General features: G+C 42.0%; 1 protein-coding gene across 1 annotated transcript in view; it reads right to left on the reverse strand.

Moving 5' to 3' along the window:
* The window catches only part of LOC108631847 (sodium- and chloride-dependent glycine transporter 2), a 21,717-nt gene extending 6,239 nt beyond the window's left edge, over positions 1–15,478 (reverse strand). Inside the window, exons 1-8 of the mRNA XM_018036015.2 lie at positions 15,406–15,478; positions 13,446–13,614; positions 10,015–10,293; positions 8,609–8,807; positions 7,424–7,617; positions 5,906–6,086; positions 4,338–4,575; positions 2,976–3,314 (exon numbers count right to left, since the gene is read on the reverse strand). Coding sequence (XP_017891504.2) covers positions 2,976–3,314; positions 4,338–4,575; positions 5,906–6,086; positions 7,424–7,617; positions 8,609–8,807; positions 10,015–10,293; positions 13,446–13,614; positions 15,406–15,435 — 1,629 coding nt within the window. The 5' untranslated portion in view covers positions 15,436–15,478. The remainder of the gene's footprint in view (positions 1–2,975; positions 3,315–4,337; positions 4,576–5,905; positions 6,087–7,423; positions 7,618–8,608; positions 8,808–10,014; positions 10,294–13,445; positions 13,615–15,405) is intronic.
* Positions 15,479–21,048: the final 5,570 nt, after the last annotated feature.

Below are 21,048 nucleotides of genomic sequence, written 5' to 3' on the forward strand. Positions count from 1 at the left end.
ATAATATTTATAATACATATACAGGATGATTCGCCAGATACCCATCTCAATTTTCGTCGTTAATATTGTACGTATCAAAGAACGTTTATATATGTATACACAGCCAAATGTGAGTAATCTAATGAGAAATAACGAGTATTTCCGACGATATTGATTCTCTACGAGTTCAACTAGGAATACGAAAGTCATAAGTGAAGTTTATACAAAATATAGCCGATGCTCGGAGCGCGGGTGGTCGAGTTATCGGAGAACGACGATAACTCAACGGAGATCGCGGTCGATTGGTTGGGAAACAAAGCCGGGTCCTGTCGTTCCCGTTGTATTCCCAGGGAAAAGGAAAACGTGGACGCGAGTGGCTCGTTCTTTTTCCGATGATCAATTCGATTTGGTGCTCGTGATGGAATATAAGTTATCGATTCGATTGCTCGTTCTCGGATCGGTCCGTAGCCCGGACCCAATAATCAACGGTGCTTGATCCGCGTAATCATTTAACCCGCCGCGATTTACCATCGGCAAAATGGTATGTGACAGGAACTCGTTTTGCCTTCGCGCGAGCTTCGGCCACCGGGAAAAACTGATCTCGAGTACAGGTATTTGCGTATGGAAGTGTACACATCCAACGATATAATGGTACGAGGCGACGTCCCAGGGTGACGTTATCTCGCGGAATGTTCCCTCTCGAAACCGTTTTTAGCAAAAACAACATAGACGATGATCACCGTAGCTGAAACGTCAGCTAGAAATTGTTTCAAAAACGTAATTCGTCATTCAAATAACTAGAACAGACCTAATCTTTTTGAAGGTTCGCAACATATGTTTTCATACAAATCATCTATAATTTTATAAAAAAGAAAAAAATAGATTAATACTCGTACCTGTTAGATGGAATTTATTTTATTATGTATTGTTTCTATTATTAATACTATACGATTTACATTTACGATTTCATTGCAATGTAAATAAAAAAACTTACATAATTTTTTTTAAAACATGTTCTATTTATATAACATTATTATTATTATCAGTATCTTGAACATCGTTCTGAGAATTCAAAGAGGCATGATCTTATCACGTAATAAAAGTTACATGAGTAATCCTGCAAAGGGAACATGGAAGGGTCGTAAAGGAATGACCGTGTCTCGTTAAAACGACCTTTCCTTAGATCCGGCATTACATATTTCACGCGTTCCCCGTAATAGGAACCGTACATAGCGTAATTTTACATTTACCGTCACGAACAGAGACGAAAAAAAAATGGTTGCTTTTACTGCCCGAGAGAATTAATGCTGAACCGCGAATCTATAACCGCATTCTTTCCAAAGTTACGATCGCGCGTTACGTTTCACTGTTAAAATGCATAAAAAGAGCTACGTAGTACGTACGTAATCTTTTCTTTGCCTCCTTTCTAAAAAGGTTTCGCGAGCGAATTTAATGTGGCCAAGAGGAAAAAGGAAAATCTGTCTGTTGCATAACACTCCCGGTTGAGTGTAATCGAGTTATACTGGCAAGATGTGGGAGGAACACGGGAACAAACATTGTACATTCTTTATGACATTGCGAGCAGTAAGAAAATACAATGCGGCTACTTGCGGGAAACTGTGCCAGTGAATACTTGGTTTTACACTTATACCACGCATTTAGAACCGGGATTCCGGGAAAGGACGAATAATACGATAGAAAATAAGTTGTGTCAAAAATTGACAAAGGGAGTGCCCGTCACCTGAATCAAATCGCGCGATGAGAACGTCAGATTTAATAACATATCCGATCGATCAAGTTGACCCAGAAATACGGAGATCCGAGGGGTCTCGAGACGAGAGTGGAAATCGATCGAAGAGCGTGTCAGAATGGGATCTTTGGAATCTTTACCGAGGCTCAGAACAGCAGCGATAATGATGAAAATACGCGGGAGTCGACTCGAGAGAACGATCATTACGCTCGTCGTCGTGTTTCCCACCCCTCGGCTTCCGCTCGCTCTGGCAATCCACGGACACTCCCCGCGGATTCGCGTTTGTTAACGATGAAGTGGCCGCAACGGAACATAATTATTTAGGCTGCGTATTTTCTTCTTTTTTTTTTCTTAACGCGCACGAGGACCGAGGTCATTTACTAAACGAGGCGCGGAAGGAGGGCGGACGCGATCCGGCGAAAAAGGAGATGAGAAAAATGTACGACTACAGAAGGAGGAAGACTCGGGAATAAACGGAAAATCAATAATGGGACACAAGCGTCGCGCTAAATGCTTGCGGCCCGAGGAGCAAAACCACGATAATACCGTCAGCGAAGGCAACCCTTGGTAGGAGAACGGATTAACGTCTTAACTATGAGGTACACGCCTGGAAAAAGAGGGTGAATGCCGCGAACCGAGCAAACGAACTCGCTACCGTGACCGTGGGGTCGCATTTGTTTAATCGTCCGAATGATTTGTATGATTGCAGACACAACTTTCACAGGGGTGGAAGCTGATTATTTGTACGCAAGAATCGAAGAGGTGTCGTAACGTAGATGAAAGTCAGACAGTATCGAATTATAGAATATTCGATATAATCGTTTTCGGTGTTAAGAACGTCTGTAATATAATATCGTTTAACGCGTTTAATTGGCCGTTGATAAATGAAATACGTACAATCGCGTATTAGGGATCTTCGGGGTGAACTAATGTTTTTTTAATGATTCGTACAGATCACGTTAGAATTCAAGTGGAAATCACTTCCCTCTAATAGCCGGAAGTTGAAACTCTTGAACGGGAACGTATCCGACATTTCACGCCAGCAACTCGCATTTACACGGAGGCAAAATGCCCTCGCGTTGCTGTCCGCTGTCCGTGGAACGAGTTCGATATCTATCGGGTTAATTACCGTCGAATAACTTCAGCATAGTTCGTCGGGGCCGCGTCCCGAAGATCCCACGGCAGACGGAAACAGGGCAACTTGTCAAGACACGGACAGAAGGGTTTACGATTGCGATGCACTCACCAGACAAGTGATAGGCGCTAGCACGACCCAGCTGAGCCACCAGTAGCCGCGCAGCAAAAGGTTGAACCGCATTTGCATTTCGGCTATGTTACGCAGGAATTTGTTGCACCCGTAGCACCAGGCTACCACGCCGACCTCGGCGATGCCGATCAATAGTATCGCCCAAGAAGCGGTGTTCCAGTCCATCAGAGTGAATAGGTAAATACCGCCGTCGAACACCATCGGTATAGCGAGGAGCCAGCAAGTGACGCATATCCCCAGCACTACGTAACTCTCGTATTTTCGTAAATCTGGTCGGACGTCCAATATGGCGGTGTTTATCGCCTGCACGCCTGCGAACTGTGTATCGTAAAAAGCAACGACCGACTACCGTGTTATACTCGGGGATTCGATGTTCACCCGCCGGGGATTCTCGTTACCCTTTCTCCGTTTTTACATTCCCACCTGGTTTTTTTCTTCTGCACCGAACCCAACCTACCTCCCGCCCCCCTATTTTCCACCCCGTTCTTTCTCGTCCCTGCCTTTTTTTCTCTCTCTTTCTTTCTTTCTTTACTCTCTTTTTTTTTAACGCCGTCCGTCTTAATTACCCTTCAACGCGGAGACTGCAGAGAGGGACAGGGGGGATGGCATGTGGAAAACAAAGGCTCTTTCGTTCCCTTTCCCTGGTCTCTGTCCCTGTCATACCGTCGCGACCTTCTTCTCCCCGTCTTGCTCGTTTACCTTCCCACGCTCTCTCATTCGAAGAAAAAAGGTGGGCAAGACAGGGGACGAGAAGCGAGGTGTGGATTTCACTGGGACGGCAAACCATAACTCTTTCCATGATATACGAGCCCGGAGGCAGCGAGACGAGAGGCAATGCAAAAGTAACACGGCACGATCGTCTGGCTACTTGCGAGCACATTTTCGCCCGCAGCCCTTTTGACGAACGCGCCGACCGGCGGAGGCGCGGCCGTTCTAGGTCTCCAGGGATTTGAATAGCCGCCTTCTTAGCCCCGATTCGGTAGGACGAAAAAATTTCATGCGCTTTCTCCGACTCACGCATCGGCCAACACCCGTTGCATAAAACAAGCCTGTACTTTAAACTTTAAACAACATGGAAATACGATGCCTTTCATTTTCAAAAGCCTTCACGCTCCCCTGCCCACGTCCTCCCCCTTCGTTCTCTTTCATTGCTCACGCTCTCGCCCTTTCTCGTGCCTTTTTCACGCTACCTCTACCTACATTCTTTTTACTTCTTACCTACGTAACTACGAATCGACTCGCGCTGTACATTCCTCTCTATTTCCTTCGAGTACTCGCGAAACTCAAAGGGCGTCATTTCGTTACGCCACCGTGTCACGTTCTAATGTTTGATATACTTACTTGGCTACCGATGCCGAGGATGAAGAGCATCACGAAGAACAGCACGGCCCATACGTTCGGAGCTGGCATCCGCACCACGGCTTCCGGGTACGCGACGAAAGCCAAGCCTGCCCCACTTTTGATTACTTCGTCGACTGGCACATCCATTTGGACGGCTAGGAATCCCATGATCGAGAAGATTACGAAACCAGCAAAAATCGATGTGCCCAGATTCGCGAAAGTCACGAAAATCGCGTCTCTGAAAGAAATTCATATATTATCAATGTTATCCATTTTTATGAAGAAAAAATAAAATAATGAATAAAAGAAATATTTTAGTATTAATTTGCTAATAATAAAGAATAATGTAATATTAATATTAGTCAACAATTGTATTGCAATATATTTTAATAAAACTGTGATGTCGTAAGGCAGTTATATTATTAATAGAATTAAAAATCAGATCTTGATAAAATTTGGTACATAATCAAAATCATTTTCAATCATTTCAGACAAGATTTTTAAAGAACGACGATTCAATGCGCCGATTTGATGTTTAGCTTATGATTGATCAAAAATATAAAACGTAGAGGAGACAAAACGCGGCAGTTACGTGATAAAACGGAGGGACCATAAACGATCGGCGGTAAAATACATTCAAGCAAATGGCACGCGGGGTAACGGGTTGCGCGTATAACTACAATATAACCGCTTACTAATTCGACTTGCGCGGCAGTAATACATACGTATAATTTATATACGCGATGCAACGTGCTGCGAATCGTATCCGCCGGTCAGATGGTAACTTCAGCGTCTGATAATCATGCTAATTACGACTTGGAGCAATATTTCGAGCACGTGAACGGTGGGGCGTGTTCTCTCGTTTCCGAGACGCAGCCCGGCTTGATTCGCCTTACGATCGGCGAGTCGCGCCGAAATGAAATAGGTACCTAACAAACGCTTTGAGCCGGGTTATTCGGATCCGAGCGCCGTCGAAAATACCTCGGTAAGCCCGGAAGCTCTAGTTTAAGCGTTACGCGGCGAATTACATTATTAGAAACTCGGCGTGGTTAATTCGTTCGTGCAAACACAGGATTCCGCCCTTTGAGATGCCCTCGCGGGCACGACTCGGACCGAGGGAGAGGAGGGCGAAGTCGCCGGTGCGAGCGGGCATAAGCTGGAAATCTACGCGGACGGGAAACGCGTTATACCTGTCGACGACATTTAATCGGATGAGGAATATTAATCGGCAGAAAGATTTTAATTGGGTGACGTCGAAATTTTAGTGGATCGCTAATAGCAATTTGATAGGAGGACGAATAGATTAACATGATCCTCTCGTGCTTATTCGTCAGCTATCTCGCGTCCGCTTTTTTTTCTTCATGGACGACTTCTAATTAAAATTTGCTGAAAAGCGTGTTCGGATCTCTCGACGAAAAAAATATTATACGATTTTGTAATCATTACGTAACGTCAAAGGAAGGAAGGTGGGTGGGTGGCTTTAATTCAATGTACACCAAAAAATATTTCGTTTTTCAGCAAACGAACGTTTCGTATGAAACTGTTAATGAACCTTAATTATGCGATACCTGTGACAGTTATTATTGAAGTTACTGTAGCTCGATAGAGTGATGAGGGATCCACAACCGATGCCGAGTGAATAGAAAACTTGAGACGCGGCGTCCGCCCAGACTCCCGTAGATTCCAGCGTCGACCATTTTGGAGTAATGAACCAAAGGGAACCGTCACCAGCACCCTCCAATGTGACACCTGCATCAGCGATTTCATTTACACGAACGTCATTACCATTAATTCATTGTTTCACGAAGTAATTGTGAGAGTAATAAATTGTTCAACAGAAATATTCTTGGCAATTGTTAATAACGTTAAATCCAATTAAAAAAAGACAAACAGAAAAATTAAAGTAAAATTATATTTGCACGCGAAGTGAGCAAAACGTACAGTGTATAAAATAAATATTAAAATAGTGAATTGTTCAAAAGAAATATTTCTTATAATTTTTAGTAACGTTAAATCCAATTAAAAAATGTGTACATTATATCTGCACACCCAACAGCTTTTTTAAAGGACTACAATTACACTGGCAAGTGGAGCGAGCGAAGCGTAAGTGAAATAGGAGACTATGTAGTCAGACGCGTCGTACATCTAAACAAGTACAGCAAAACTTTTACGAGTTTTTGGTAATAGCCGTGTTTTACGTTTTTTCCGTGTGACTTCCGTCTGAACTGGAAGAACTATATTTAAATAAATTACCGATCATTAGCGAAACAAGGGACGTTAACGTGAAAATTCCACGCCGCACGGATCTCGCGATCTCGGCACGAGTCCGCGGTACCATATAGTTATGTCACACGCGTCTCTTATAAAATTACACGTTTGGACTCGCTCTTTCTTGACGGGATACGCGTTATAAACTGCCATAAATACGCGAAAATGATCTACCGCAGACAGCTGGTGATTTTCGTTTGTGCGCTGCACGTTCGCGTGGCGAGGTTTCAGAGTCGACCGGAGAATTCGAATTAATTAGAGTTCGGCATAAATAATGACGGGTTGCGTTTCGCCGCCTGACTCACAGTTACAAATGATAACATTTGTATGTATATATGTGTTACAAATGATTTAATCGCTCGATACGTTACGACTATTAATTCGCCAGTTGCGCATTGTATTATTATCAGTAATGCCTCAATTTTATTGTTCATACTAACTGTGCAATTTAGTTTGCAAATTTACAGATCGTTATTAAAAATACAAATCAATCTACTCGTGCGGATGTAAAAAAATTTCCATACTCTCGTTCGAAGCGTTTATAAATTAATAATTGTATTTTAGTCGTGAAATTTGCAACAGTTTTTCGTTGGTTGCTTTCACAGACTTCGTTAATTCACTCTTTAATTCGCTGAAGGTTTATTGTCCAATTTCTCTGCCTGTCAAATCAGAATTAATAAATAGACTGCAGATTTTATGCATTCATAGTAAAATTCGATATGGGAAGATGCGTACATAGAGAATTCATATAATGTGTGAAACATGAAAGGTATAATAACAACAATTTCTATTACGTATGGAAAGTATTTTTGTTTTACCTCGTATGAGCAACGCCGTGAGCATGACGTAAGGGAAGAGAGCAGTGAAGTAGACGACTTTCCCGATGGACTGGACACCACGCATCAGGCACAAGTAGCAGATTATCCAGGCGAGGGTGAGACATCCTAACAATTCCCATCTTATGCCTCCGAAATGTTCCCACGTGGCTCCGCGCAGACCCAGCACGTAGTCGCTGGATTCGATCAACGATAATATCCGATCACGATTACACGTTTTACCTTTCTTCGCGATTTTCTTGCTTATAGAGGAATGGAAGCCGGGACTTGTTATCCGATCGAGGGGCGACGCGACGCGACGTGGCGTGAAGTAAATCGTTTCGTATAAAAATCCCGGGATAAACGCGCGACTACGAATTTGTTTTAACGGTGTCATTTGGAAAGCCTTTATCCCGCGCCGGAGAAACGATCATAGAAATCGCGAAGCCGACGTTTTACACGTAGTTCTATTCTGTTTTAAAGCTGAAACGAATTTTGCCTACTGTGAAATAGTTGATGAAATGACTACCAGTTTCTTAAATCGATAGAAATAATCCTTTGCCGATTTAAAAGAATTTCTCTAATAAATTGCTTCATGTACTTTACGATCAATGGGGAGGTATATAGTATACTCCTTCTTTGATATTACTTCATAAAGAGCTTAGTTTGGTCCTCGGTTGCGGAATTGACCCTTCGAGTTCGATACAACGATCACTTTGACCGACGTCTATAACTTTGAATCACCGCGAGACTCCTTCACTCGAAACCGCGAACTCTTTTTCTCTTATTTCGCCCACCAATGTAGCAGCAAAAAATTTACCGCACGTTACTTTACTATAAGAAATTAAATTAAGGATGTATTGACTATATACTTAAACAATGCTAGCATGTTGAATTTGTTATAATAGATTCCTATTACTATTAAAAAGCTACCTGCAATATTTTAAATCAATTCATGGATTAATTTTTCAGTAAACATAAGAACGAATAATTATACTTTAGTTCACATAGAAGCATAAGTGCAATCTCTTTTTATAAATTCTAATGAGGTATTGAAATCCATGTAAAAGTTCCATAATTTTTCCAATCCTCGAATAAAAGTGATGCTCTTAGTTTAAAACTAGACGACTCATATTATTCACCGATTGTCTGCTTATTAAACAACGAATACGGTTGGTATGCACATACTTGAAATATTCCTCCGAAGACAGAACCCTCGTAGGTTGCAGAGGTACCACCCCGTCGTGATCGATGCAGTGGGTAACGTTGCCATCGAGAAAACCGAAGCTCTCGCAGACTTTCTTGGCCAATATGCAAGTCTTGTTGTAAAATATCGTTTCCGGATCCTCCGCCTGACACTCGATCTCTTGCAGACCACTGTAACAATCTGCCAACGTTACGGTTTCGCAAATATATACACAGATATCCAATACCGTTTATGCGATAATTAGGAAGCAAACGTAGAGCCGTCCTAAAAGTTATCGCTGATTGAAACGGAATGGCCGTCGTTTACGGGATACGACGCATCGTAGATTCGATATTACGCGCGATAACCGCGGGTGCACCAAGGTAACAGACACACGTATGCATATACGCGCGCGTATATCCGGCAAGGTGCTTTGTTACGGTCGCCGAGAGACCTCCACTAATTACAGCGGCGCATTGTTGTTCTACCGGCGTTTATTTTAGAGAGATACTTCGTTCTGCAGAGGATTTCTGGTTTCAAGCATTCCCTTATGACGCGACCGCGAAACGCGCACGTTCATCCCTCGGTTCTAACGACAACGTGTAAGGTGCGACAATAAGCGGCTGAAGAAGCTGGCTTGTTCGCTGAGGTATGAAAAGTTGTTCCGACAAGCATCTTCGAATATTACCGAGCGCGCGTTTATTGCATCCTGTACATCCGGATACCTCGCGTTTAACCCCTCTTCACTCGACGTTATACATGTTTCATGCAGATTCACGTTGCCTACAATTACGTCCTTCGATTTATTTTAATAAACCAACATTTTCTTCATATTAAATAGTAACCGTACAAAGGTACGTTATATATTCTGCAAAGGTTCTGCAAGGAAATTAAGAGATAACCAAGCGCGTGCCATCCCTACTACGCTAATTACGGAGATCGATTGTTGAATTTCATCTCCGCGGAAGCCTGTGATAATGTAAGAATCGATCCAACGAGAACAAAGATTGTAGAATCCAGATTAGAGTAAATGTGAAAGTGTGTGGAAGGAGCTCCAGATTCAAAGATACTGTGATGCGATCGCTAACACTGTTTTTACTATTACTTAAAAAATTGCAGAATATTTTCTCGCATTATGCGTTTCCGTCCGACGGAGTGGATAAATTGAATTCCAAAGGAGGGAGCGCTTCGTCATTCTATCGTTTAAAACGGTTCTACGACCTCTTCGGGCTTTATGGCGACTATAAAATAGCCGGCCGCGGCGCGGTTACGCTACGTTACGCTACGTTACGCTAAATAACAAGTCGAACTCGGCGCACCGCACCGTGGAGGAAGCACTGCGTTTTGTGAAATATACAAGGGTCCGAGGGGGGGTAACCATCGTTTGTTATTTCATCGGCGTGCTTACTGTTCGTGTTGAAATCGTTGTCACAATAGGCCCAGGCAAGCTTCGGCATGAACGAGACGAACGTGTAGAAGAGTGTCCAGGCGACGATCACCATGTAATAGACCATTACGAACAAAATGACGACCAGGGTGCAATAACCGAGGCCCTGAAGTGCCGGTGCCATACGCGTAAATGCCTCGTTAGGGCCAAGTCCGGAATACTGTCCGACTGCCAACTCCAAGAAGAATATTGGCAATCCCATCGTTATTAACATCAGGACGAAGGGAATTAAGAACGCACCTGAAAATAAAACCAGGAGATGATTTAGTCTATATCCGACAGTCAATAGTCGCTGACATAACTATTTAAAAAATTGTTCAATAAATTATGGAATGTACAGGGTAGTCAGTAAGAAGTATGATACACGATATACAATAACGTTTTATCAAAACGTATTCCGTACGGATTAAATGAATTTATCCTCGTGTTTTGACAAATTAAAATACGTTTCTCGTGGAAAATATGTTTGTCAAAATACAAGGATAAATTCATTAAATGACACGAAGCATTAAATGAATTTATCATTGTATTTTAACAAGTTCAAATATATTTTTACTAGATTGTACAATGAATATCGAATGATTCATTTTTCTTCTTAATTAATTTATTTTCGATATTAATAGGTTAATACTTTTTGTAGAGAATATAAAGCTTCATCGATCGATGCAGAGAAAATTATACAACCCTATTTATGAAGTGTTGATAACGTTCGTATCTCTATTACGTATGCAGAATAGCTCGCAATATTAAAATGCACCTCTCTCGAAACTATCCATCATTATGTATAAATATTCTTTGCTACTTATAAGAATAACGACGAAAGTTGCAAATATCAATTGAACTACTCTGTATATTATTGATTGCTATTAGTTTGACGTAATTAGAAAAGATCTTCGCAGTGATATTTGTAAAAAGAAAAGAGATATATAATTAGACTGCAGATGTTTAAATTTCTATGTATAAATAAAATTAACTAATCATTTGTTTTCTCCTTTAAATATTATAAATTATATTTTACTTTTAATATTTTGTATTTATTTACGCATTACTGCATACTTTGTCCCTTCAAATTACTGAAACATCCCATAAATGCACGAATATCCGCAGTCCAGTTGTTACAAAACAGTCGATAAACATTATTTGCAGTCCAACAAACGGCAAACCGTTCTTGACCTCGTTTCCTCCCCTAATATTTGTTAACAACGTGAGAACGTCGAACCGATACACTGTATCTCTCGGGTGGACAGTAATTAAAACTTATCGAGCCTGGCAGTCCGATTAACACAACGGAACACCGCGTCACAGCAAAAAGATTAAAAACGTCCGGCCACTCTTTTCTGTTTAGCCATCTTTCATTAGAAGCGGTCGGCCGGGGAAACAATCAAGAGCCGAGGCCGCGTAAACAGAAAAGAACAAAACGCCGAGAGTGGAAGTAAAATAGAATAATTAAAAGCCAAGTGTTCAGAATACCCGGCCAGTCTATCTCTCCCTCTCCCACTGCCCCTTTTTCTCTCTCTCTCTCTCTCTCTCTCTCTCTCTCTCTCTCTCGCATATATGTTCAGCCGTTCTCTTTCTCCCAGTCGGCGCTTCGCAAATAAACCCAACGAGAGAGGGTGCAACCGTATCAACAGGCATAACCGCACACGCAGCCAGAAAGATTTATTAAATTTGCCGAACGGTCGGTCACGAGCTGCCAAACTACGCTTAATTATTCGAATTAACCGCTTCGTCACGTTGACCACGCACGTGCACGGTGTCGAGCTCGCCGGTGCCCGACCGGCTACTACTCCTCTTTCTCTATTTACCCATCCTCTGTTTTTCTTCCGACTATCCTCCTTTTTCCACGAAAACGACCGCGCGCATGAGAATAAATCATTCCGCGTAATCCAGTAGTTCGTTTGCTGGCCCCCGTGACCGTCTGTTTAGCCAGACCCGAGCAGACGTTTTTCTCCTGTACCGGAGGTGTTCCGCCGTCCGTGTGTGTACTTACGTATAACATACGTACACTCGCCGCTCTCACGGCGGACGGGCACGCGTGTACCATGCCCGTGAACACATACGTACCACCGCCATTACGATATACAAGGGAAGGGAAACGCCAAACATTGCCAATGCCAACGGCATACCCGATGCAGGATAGAACAAACTCGAGGGGGTTGGCCCAGCTACCCCGTTCAGGTTCCTGCGCCAGCTCCACCAAGGCGCCGCCAACTCCCAGAGAAATCTTCTTCGCCTGCCAATAACACGGTTTACCATCATATTTGTATCATACAAATTACCATCGGAAGCGTGAGATGTATGAAATCCAGGGAAGGCCGAAGTTTACCGAAAAAATTTATAGAAGAATTCAAGATTCTGTGAGTTCTTAAATAAGAACAATGGCAAACCATTCAAATTTTAATAGTTAGTAAATATTAATAAAACATTGTACGAAATTTTAGATATTTTCAGAATTGATTAAAAAATTATAATAAATGTCCTAATTTCTGCTCACTGACTTCTTTTTCTATTATTTTACAAATCCTACTGGATACAACCTACTAGTTTTTTTCACACTACTATAATCTATATTTTTTACGTTTGAGTGCAATTTAATGTTGGTACTTTATTTTGTTACCAAGTTGACACGTTCCATGCCAAGCCGTTTTTCCCCAACTTGTCGTTTAGGCCATTTGATGTTTCAGCGCATTAAATAAATATTTCTTCATGTACCATTTATAATACACGTGACATCAAACGTGTTAAATAATAGTTACAATTTTAAAAAACAATATGACAGCACAAGGTTTTATTTCAGTTTTTTATAGAAGAATATAAACAGAGTCATTTGAACCGTTCTCTCTCTCTCTCTCTCTCTCTCTCTCTCTCTCTCTCTCGCATATATGTTCAGCCGTTCTCTTTCTCCCAGTCGGCGCTTCGCAAATAAACCCAACGAGAGAGGGTGCAACCGTATCAACAGGCATAACCGCACACGCAGCCAGAAAGATTTATTAAATTTGCCGAACGGTCGGTCACGAGCTGCCAAACTACGCTTAATTATTCGAATTAACCGCTTCGTCACGTTGACCACGCACGTGCACGGTGTCGAGCTCGCCGGTGCCCGACCGGCTACTACTCCTCTTTCTCTATTTACCCATCCTCTGTTTTTCTTCCGACTATCCTCCTTTTTCCACGAAAACGACCGCGCGCATGAGAATAAATCATTCCGCGTAATCCAGTAGTTCGTTTGCTGGCCCCCGTGACCGTCTGTTTAGCCAGACCCGAGCAGACGTTTTTCTCCTGTACCGGAGGTGTTCCGCCGTCCGTGTGTGTACTTACGTATAACATACGTACACTCGCCGCTCTCACGGCGGACGGGCACGCGTGTACCATGCCCGTGAACACATACGTACCACCGCCATTACGATATACAAGGGAAGGGAAACGCCAAACATTGCCAATGCCAACGGCATACCCGATGCAGGATAGAACAAACTCGAGGGGGTTGGCCCAGCTACCCCGTTCAGGTTCCTGCGCCAGCTCCACCAAGGCGCCGCCAACTCCCAGAGAAATCTTCTTCGCCTGCCAATAACACGGTTTACCATCATATTTGTATCATACAAATTACCATCGGAAGCGTGAGATGTATGAAATCCAGGGAAGGCCGAAGTTTACCGAAAAAATTTATAGAAGAATTCAAGATTCTGTGAGTTCTTAAATAAGAACAATGGCAAACCATTCAAATTTTAATAGTTAGTAAATATTAATAAAACATTGTACGAAATTTTAGATATTTTCAGAATTGATTAAAAAATTATAATAAATGTCCTAATTTCTGCTCACTGACTTCTTTTTCTATTATTTTACAAATCCTACTGGATACAACCTACTAGTTTTTTTCACACTACTATAATCTATATTTTTTACGTTTGAGTGCAATTTAATGTTGGTACTTTATTTTGTTACCAAGTTGACACGTTCCATGCCAAGCCGTTTTTCCCCAACTTGTCGTTTAGGCCATTTGATGTTTCAGCGCATTAAATAAATATTTCTTCATGTACCATTTATAATACACGTGACATCAAACGTGTTAAATAATAGTTACAATTTTAAAAAACAATATGACAGCACAAGGTTTTATTTCAGTTTTTTATAGAAGAATATAAACAGAGTCATTTGAACCGTCCATGGTAAGTTTAGTATTAAAATATGTATAGCATAGTCCTTGCTCTATCAATCGTGTTTCAGAGATCGAACATTCATAGACTGGAGATTTTTATGCAAAATAGAATATTTATGATGTCAGTTTGAAAAATAGATAGAATTTTTGATAGAAATCACTTTCACTGTTTCGATATTGTGATACGCATGCAGCTTTTCATATTTCATACATTTTGATATGTTACATTTGTTATTTATAATCTTACTCATTCCATTCTTTGATAAATGCACAGAATCTTCAATCTAATCATAAATACATATAAACAAGGTAGCAGACAAGGTGAGAACAAGGCAAACAATTCCGATGAATGACTGCAAAATGCATGTTTAAGTAACTAGATTAAGTGAACTGGCACGAGTCGAGTGAATTTATCTGTAGCCTAACGGCACGAGTATTGATATGTAGTTCAATCAATTTAATCTACTCAAACGAGCCACGTATAGATAAGATCTGTCGAAGCGCTGGTATTTTACGCAGAAACATTATCAGAGCGTCAAGATGCACATTCAATGTACAAATTCGATTCGTACAAATAGAAGGAATTTACATAATTCGTTGCCTATCACGTTTATCACAAATTAATAATGATAAAACTGGAAGTAAATATAATTAAAAATTAATCACGTTTATCACAAATTAATGATAAAAAAACTTGAAGTGAATATAATCAAACGTTTATCAGTCCGATATTAATTATAATAAACCGTTATGATACACGAGTGTCTAACATGAGTATCAGATAAAACATTTTGAAAAGTTTCTCAACTATCCATCAGTAGTACAAACGCGTATTTGGACAGGCGAAACTACGGTACTATAATTCCGCGTGAACCACAGTTACGGCCACTGTGCTAGAACTGCGTTGTTTTCAGACAAATTCCCGTCTGTCGCTGCATTATTTTCCCCGGCAGCCATCAGAAAAAGCAATCCTTCGGAGTAACACTCGGGTGTATGCACTCGTTCCCACAGTGCCATCTCAGAGTTCGGGTTAGTTGACAGAATTTTATCGGGATATTTGTATCGAGAATCCCAGCGGACGGTCGTCCATACACCCGACAGTCACCGCGCGAGTCTGTTGTCCAGCGGCCAACAAATTTCTCACGAACATACCGCGCCGTTCGCCACCCGCCCTCCGGAAACTTTCGACTCACCTTCGGTGTCTTCTCTTTAACGTCCGTCATGGCGCGGCGTGGAGAACAGTTCGCGGTTGAGACGGTATCACGACTTGCCTTGTCGTATCCGACGCCGCAATCGCGATCGTCTGAACGGGACCGCGTCGAGGAGGCAACTATATAATCTGAGATATCGGCACGGGCCATTATCGAGCGTCGGATCCCGGATTCTCTTCATAACGTGGCCACGAATAAAGCGCCTTGCGACGCGGCGGCCGACGAAATACGTTTCTTTCGTGACTCGACTTTCCACCCCCGGATCGAGACAATACGACGCGGACCCGTCGAGCGTTTGCAAATCGCACGACACGTGTCCAAGGATGTTCGGCATTGATCGTCCGGCGCGCATTTTTGTCCCGACGCCGATACGTGACATAGTTAGCGAGTTATTGAACTACATTTGAACAATCGCCGTTGAACGTTCCGAGTATTGTACGATAAAAGTATGACGGAAATGTTTGGACAGCTCCGTGCGCGACGATACGATTGATCTGTCGCTGATAAAACGGTGCTTCACTACATACGAATTTCATCGTAAACGCCTCGTTTATCTGGTTTGCGTGCGGGGTTTAATAAAACGAGCCGTGAAATCGTTGTTTCGTTCCGCGCTCTGGTGTCGAACTTCGGAGAAACTTTTCCCAGAAAGGCGTGTTACAAACTTTTGATACACTCAAGTTAGAAATATTCAAGTCCTTCGCGTGAACCACAGTTACGGCCACTGTGCTAGAACTGCGTTGTTTTCAGACAAATTCCCGTCTGTCGCTGCATTATTTTCCCCGGCAGCCATCAGAAAAAGCAATCCTTCGGAGTAACACTCGGGTGTATGCACTCGTTCCCACAGTGCCATCTCAGAGTTCGGGTTAGTTGACAGAATTTTATCGGGATATTTGTATCGAGAATCCCAGCGGACGGTCGTCCATACACCCGACAGTCACCGCGCGAGTCTGTTGTCCAGCGGCCAACAAATTTCTCACGAACATACCGCGCCGTTCGCCACCCGCCCTCCGGAAACTTTCGACTCACCTTCGGTGTCTTCTCTTTAACGTCCGTCATGGCGCGGCGTGGAGAACAGTTCGCGGTTGAGACGGTATCACGACTTGCCTTGTCGTATCCGACGCCGCAATCGCGATCGTCTGAACGGGACCGCGTCGAGGAGGCAACTATATAATCTGAGATATCGGCACGGGCCATTATCGAGCGTCGGATCCCGGATTCTCTTCATAACGTGGCCACGAATAAAGCGCCTTGCGACGCGGCGGCCGACGAAATACGTTTCTTTCGTGACTCGACTTTCCACCCCCGGATCGAGACAATACGACGCGGACCCGTCGAGCGTTTGCAAATCGCACGACACGTGTCCAAGGATGTTCGGCATTGATCGTCCGGCGCGCATTTTTGTCCCGACGCCGATACGTGACATAGTTAGCGAGTTATTGAACTACATTTGAACAATCGCCGTTGAACGTTCCGAGTATTGTACGATAAAAGTATGACGGAAATGTTTGGACAGCTCCGTGCGCGACGATACGATTGATCTGTCGCTGATAAAACGGTGCTTCACTACATACGAATTTCATCGTAAACGCCTCGTTTATCTGGTTTGCGTGCGGGGTTTAATAAAACGAGCCGTGAAATCGTTGTTTCGTTCCGCGCTCTGGTGTCGAACTTCGGAGAAACTTTTCCCAGAAAGGCGTGTTACAAACTTTTGATACACTCAAGTTAGAAATATTCAAGTCCTAGTGATAATAAAATAAATTTTCAATAGAAATTAAATATTAGGATTAATCGTCAAGATATGTACAGATTTTTCAATCCGAAATAATGTTCGAATATTTCTTATGAATAATTTTTAACTTATCTCCTTTAATGAACTTAAACTATCAGTCTAGAAAGGCGTGTTATAGATTACACGCAGATTAGAAAAGTTGAGATTATAGAACTTAACGTCTCGTGATTACATTGATTTTTCAAGAAAAATTAAGTACCATGACTAGTCTTCAAGATTTCGTCTTTCCTTTTGTGTGGAAATTATTTTTCACGAATACTTTTTAGTTAATCTCACTTGATGAATTTAAAATATCGATCAAGATTATATGCGATAAGGTGTCGCAATAATATTCAAGGGGAAATATTGAAAAGTTGCATCTACGTCATATTCTTCCGGTGGCTTTGAGATAAGTGTTTCGAGCCATTATGATCTAGATCCTACTGATTTACAACATATCAGTGACAGTTTTAAGTCAACAGATAAACGCAGCGATTTTAAGTGTTAGTCGAAAGTACATAAATAATCTGCGATTCTAATCGAAACTTTATATTTATTTCTATTCTTTTATTTTTTGCTGGAACTAATTAATAGAAGTAATATCTGAGCTATTAATTAAATCTTCTTTTAAATCGTATTACTTAGGAATTAACAAGAAACCTAATAAGTTTAAGCGATGCAATTGTACTGAAAATAATTGTAATTTTATTAAACGAAACATTATTTTCTACCAATTAAATAATTATAATAATATTCCTGCGCAGTGTTTAAAAATAGATATCAGATTAAAAGAAATTAGTGGAAATTTAATCTCCAGAAAAATGAAATTAATCATCTCTTTCAATCAACACTGAGAATTTACAGTTCCATTGTTTGATAAAAAATTGCTCACGCACGTGCACTTGAATGTAGAACACAAGCACTGATAACAATGAATTTTCATCAATGTTCAGGTAAAGAATTTTTAATAGAAAATTGAAGAAAATTTCTCATGCAACAGAAAACAGAGGAAAAGAATTTAATTACCTAATCTGGATTAAAAATTTAAATGACATTCAAGCTTTTGCGCAAGTACGAAACTTTTAATCCGTCATCCTAAATAACTTACTATAAAACTAGCCTTTATCCCCGCTCGTAACGCAAACAAAGAACCGCCGCTGATTAGCTCGCGAAATCCGGCAAGCTCCCGCGTGGTTGCGATTTCAAAAACGCAATAATAATCTCGGATGATTTCCCAGACGATTTACGGTCGTCGTAGTCGTCGGCTACGACGGGCGCGCGCTAGCGGCTGCTTGAAATTCCGAAAGTTGAATCCCGAGATGAAAGAACGTCGAAGGGAAAAAGCGGCGCGCTATTTTATCGCGGGAACGTCGAGATAAAAAAAGTTTTATATCCAGCAGAACAAGCGGAGGATGATCTCGCTATCTCCCGATCGCGTATGCAGCAACGCCTGGCTTCCGATGGGGAAGGCGAACAAATCTGTTCTACGAGTTCCGGATAAAAGGGACGATTTGCAAACTCGCTTCCCAGCGGCACATATGAAACCACCCTTTCCCTATGCCACCCGTTCCGATTCGTGATTCTCAGCGAAACAAAAGCGACGGCTTATCGTTTATAAAGATCCGAACGGTAATTCGCAATTTTCACGAATTATACATCGCCAAATGCCAGCGATATATTTTTCAGGATTTCGGTCGGATTAACTCGCGTGGTTAGCATTGAGAAATTTATCGATGCTCAACGTAGTACTTACAATGGCATCCAACAGTTCGCTGCACAGATGCCACCGGAATTTCTTACTAACAAAAGGTGGTCACGCTAATATAATTTTTGGCAAAGTACATATTTAGTATAAGAAAGGAAGAAAGTTTTGAATGACTATACAAGCTTTGTCCATGCATATAACTTGCTTAGATCTACAAACGATACTAAATTAAAAGACAAATTATACTAAATTACTCCTTTGCAAATGAAATAAATATGTACTGAAATGACTCTTAGCCTAAAGGTTCGTCGATAACAAAACGAGAAAGTATCCTTTTTATCGTTGCCCTGACAAAATACAGAAACCACCGGAAACTATATCAACGACAGTCGCTTGCGAATACTAAAAAGGCTGGGAAGAAAGAATCTCTGTGGAGTAACTCAATCGACACAGAAAGTCGTTCGGCAAACAAAAGAACGCGAGGCTCTATTCACAGTTTCGGTAATCCGATCAGCCGATTCCCGTTCTGGCTGCAACTACCCTTGCTATATACGATCGGCGCAGCCACCGAAGAAAAGGAACAGCCAAATAGACGGTCGTCGCCGAAAATTCCTGCCCCAGCAGCAAGAATTTCGATGGTACAGGGTCGTGGCCGGCGCGCATTTTCGGTTCACGCACGGCGACCGGTCAGTTTCGAGGATACCAATCGAAAAGGCGGAAACAACGGCAGGCAAATAAGCAAGCGAGCGAGCAAGCAAACAAACAAACGAACGAGTATGCAAACAAACGAGCAAACGAACAAAAATCGAAGCCGCGAGGTCGTTATTGCGACTCACAACGATGTAATACCGCTGGCAAAAGGGATACCTAGTGCTCTGTGTCAATACGCGACGCGTTAGTTTATTGTACAGCGCTTTATTGCGTTGCCATCGCGTTCTAGTCGCGAGGAGCGTACATTTCTATTTTTATTTTCGACGGTCGTACGGCAGCGGCGGTTTCACCGATTCGGGCGCGCTCGATCAATGGTTACCGATAAATTGACCGTTAAATCGGCGGAATCTAGCCGGCAGAGGAGAGAGACTCGCCACGTGTCCCGATCCTCTGCGAATGAAATTAACAGAGAAGCGACCACGGTGGAAGGGACGTTATTGGGCAAACTTGGTAAGCTTGCGTCAGGGTCAATATAGTCGAGGTACTACGGCCACGGGGATGGTCTACGGCTCTATACCTGTGTGTACCGTTTTAAGCTCGCTGTTTCAAACATTTGGTCGTCGGGTGATTATATTACACGTGCGCGTAGTCCCGCGTGAGGCAACCACGATGCACTCGAAAAGCACACGACGACGCGCACGTCGGTGTCCTGCGTTTCGTTTGATTTACGGTCCACGTCATTGTTGTCGAATCATTTCAGTCGCCTACGGAGCGATCGCTCGTTTTATGCGATATTTTCACCGCGCCTGGTCCCGGTTGTTCTTCCGGTTTCAAAGGCGCGTATACATGCGTACACTCTCGCGTCCCAGCTGACGTTTCTACATATACCTTTCGCTCGGATAAAAATTGATACATGCACGTGAGCTCGTGGAAAGAAATTTCGAGGATAATTCTTGCTTATGTTTTTTTAAAGTGCCTCACCCTGTATATTCCGAAATGTCGTAGGCTGTATTTATTTATGTAACAGCAATATTTCTTGTAAAGATATAATATCCAAAATCGTAAGTGAATAGGTGTAGCAGTTTGGGTTGAACGTTGATGGATGAATGAGTCAGTCCATCAGAGAGTGATTTTCTAAGTAAGAATCCAATTCATATTTCATATTTTCCAAGACGAGTAAAGAAATTTAGAATCTTAAATTAGATATTGTATGTCTAAGAAACATGTCTAATGCGAAATATTAAAAGGATATTAATGTAAATGTACAAAAACATTTAATAAAAAAATTCCACAATAAATTTGGTAATCATTTTGTACATTGAGTTTGATTAACGAGCATAAAAATTCAAATCGATTAAGAATGATTGAAATTTAACGAAAAAATATTTTACTTCATCACTGCCCGAATTGTTGAAATTCGTATCGCTTGAATTTTACAAATACAGCCAGTATCTATGAATGAGAATTTTCACGTATTTATGTGTAATCCTACCGCTGCTGT

The sequence above is a fragment of the Ceratina calcarata genome, unplaced genomic scaffold, assembly GCF_001652005.2.
Source record: "Ceratina calcarata isolate Rehan_Ccalc_2016 unplaced genomic scaffold, ASM165200v1 scaffold97.2, whole genome shotgun sequence".
NCBI lineage: Eukaryota > Metazoa > Arthropoda > Insecta > Hymenoptera > Apidae > Ceratina > Ceratina calcarata.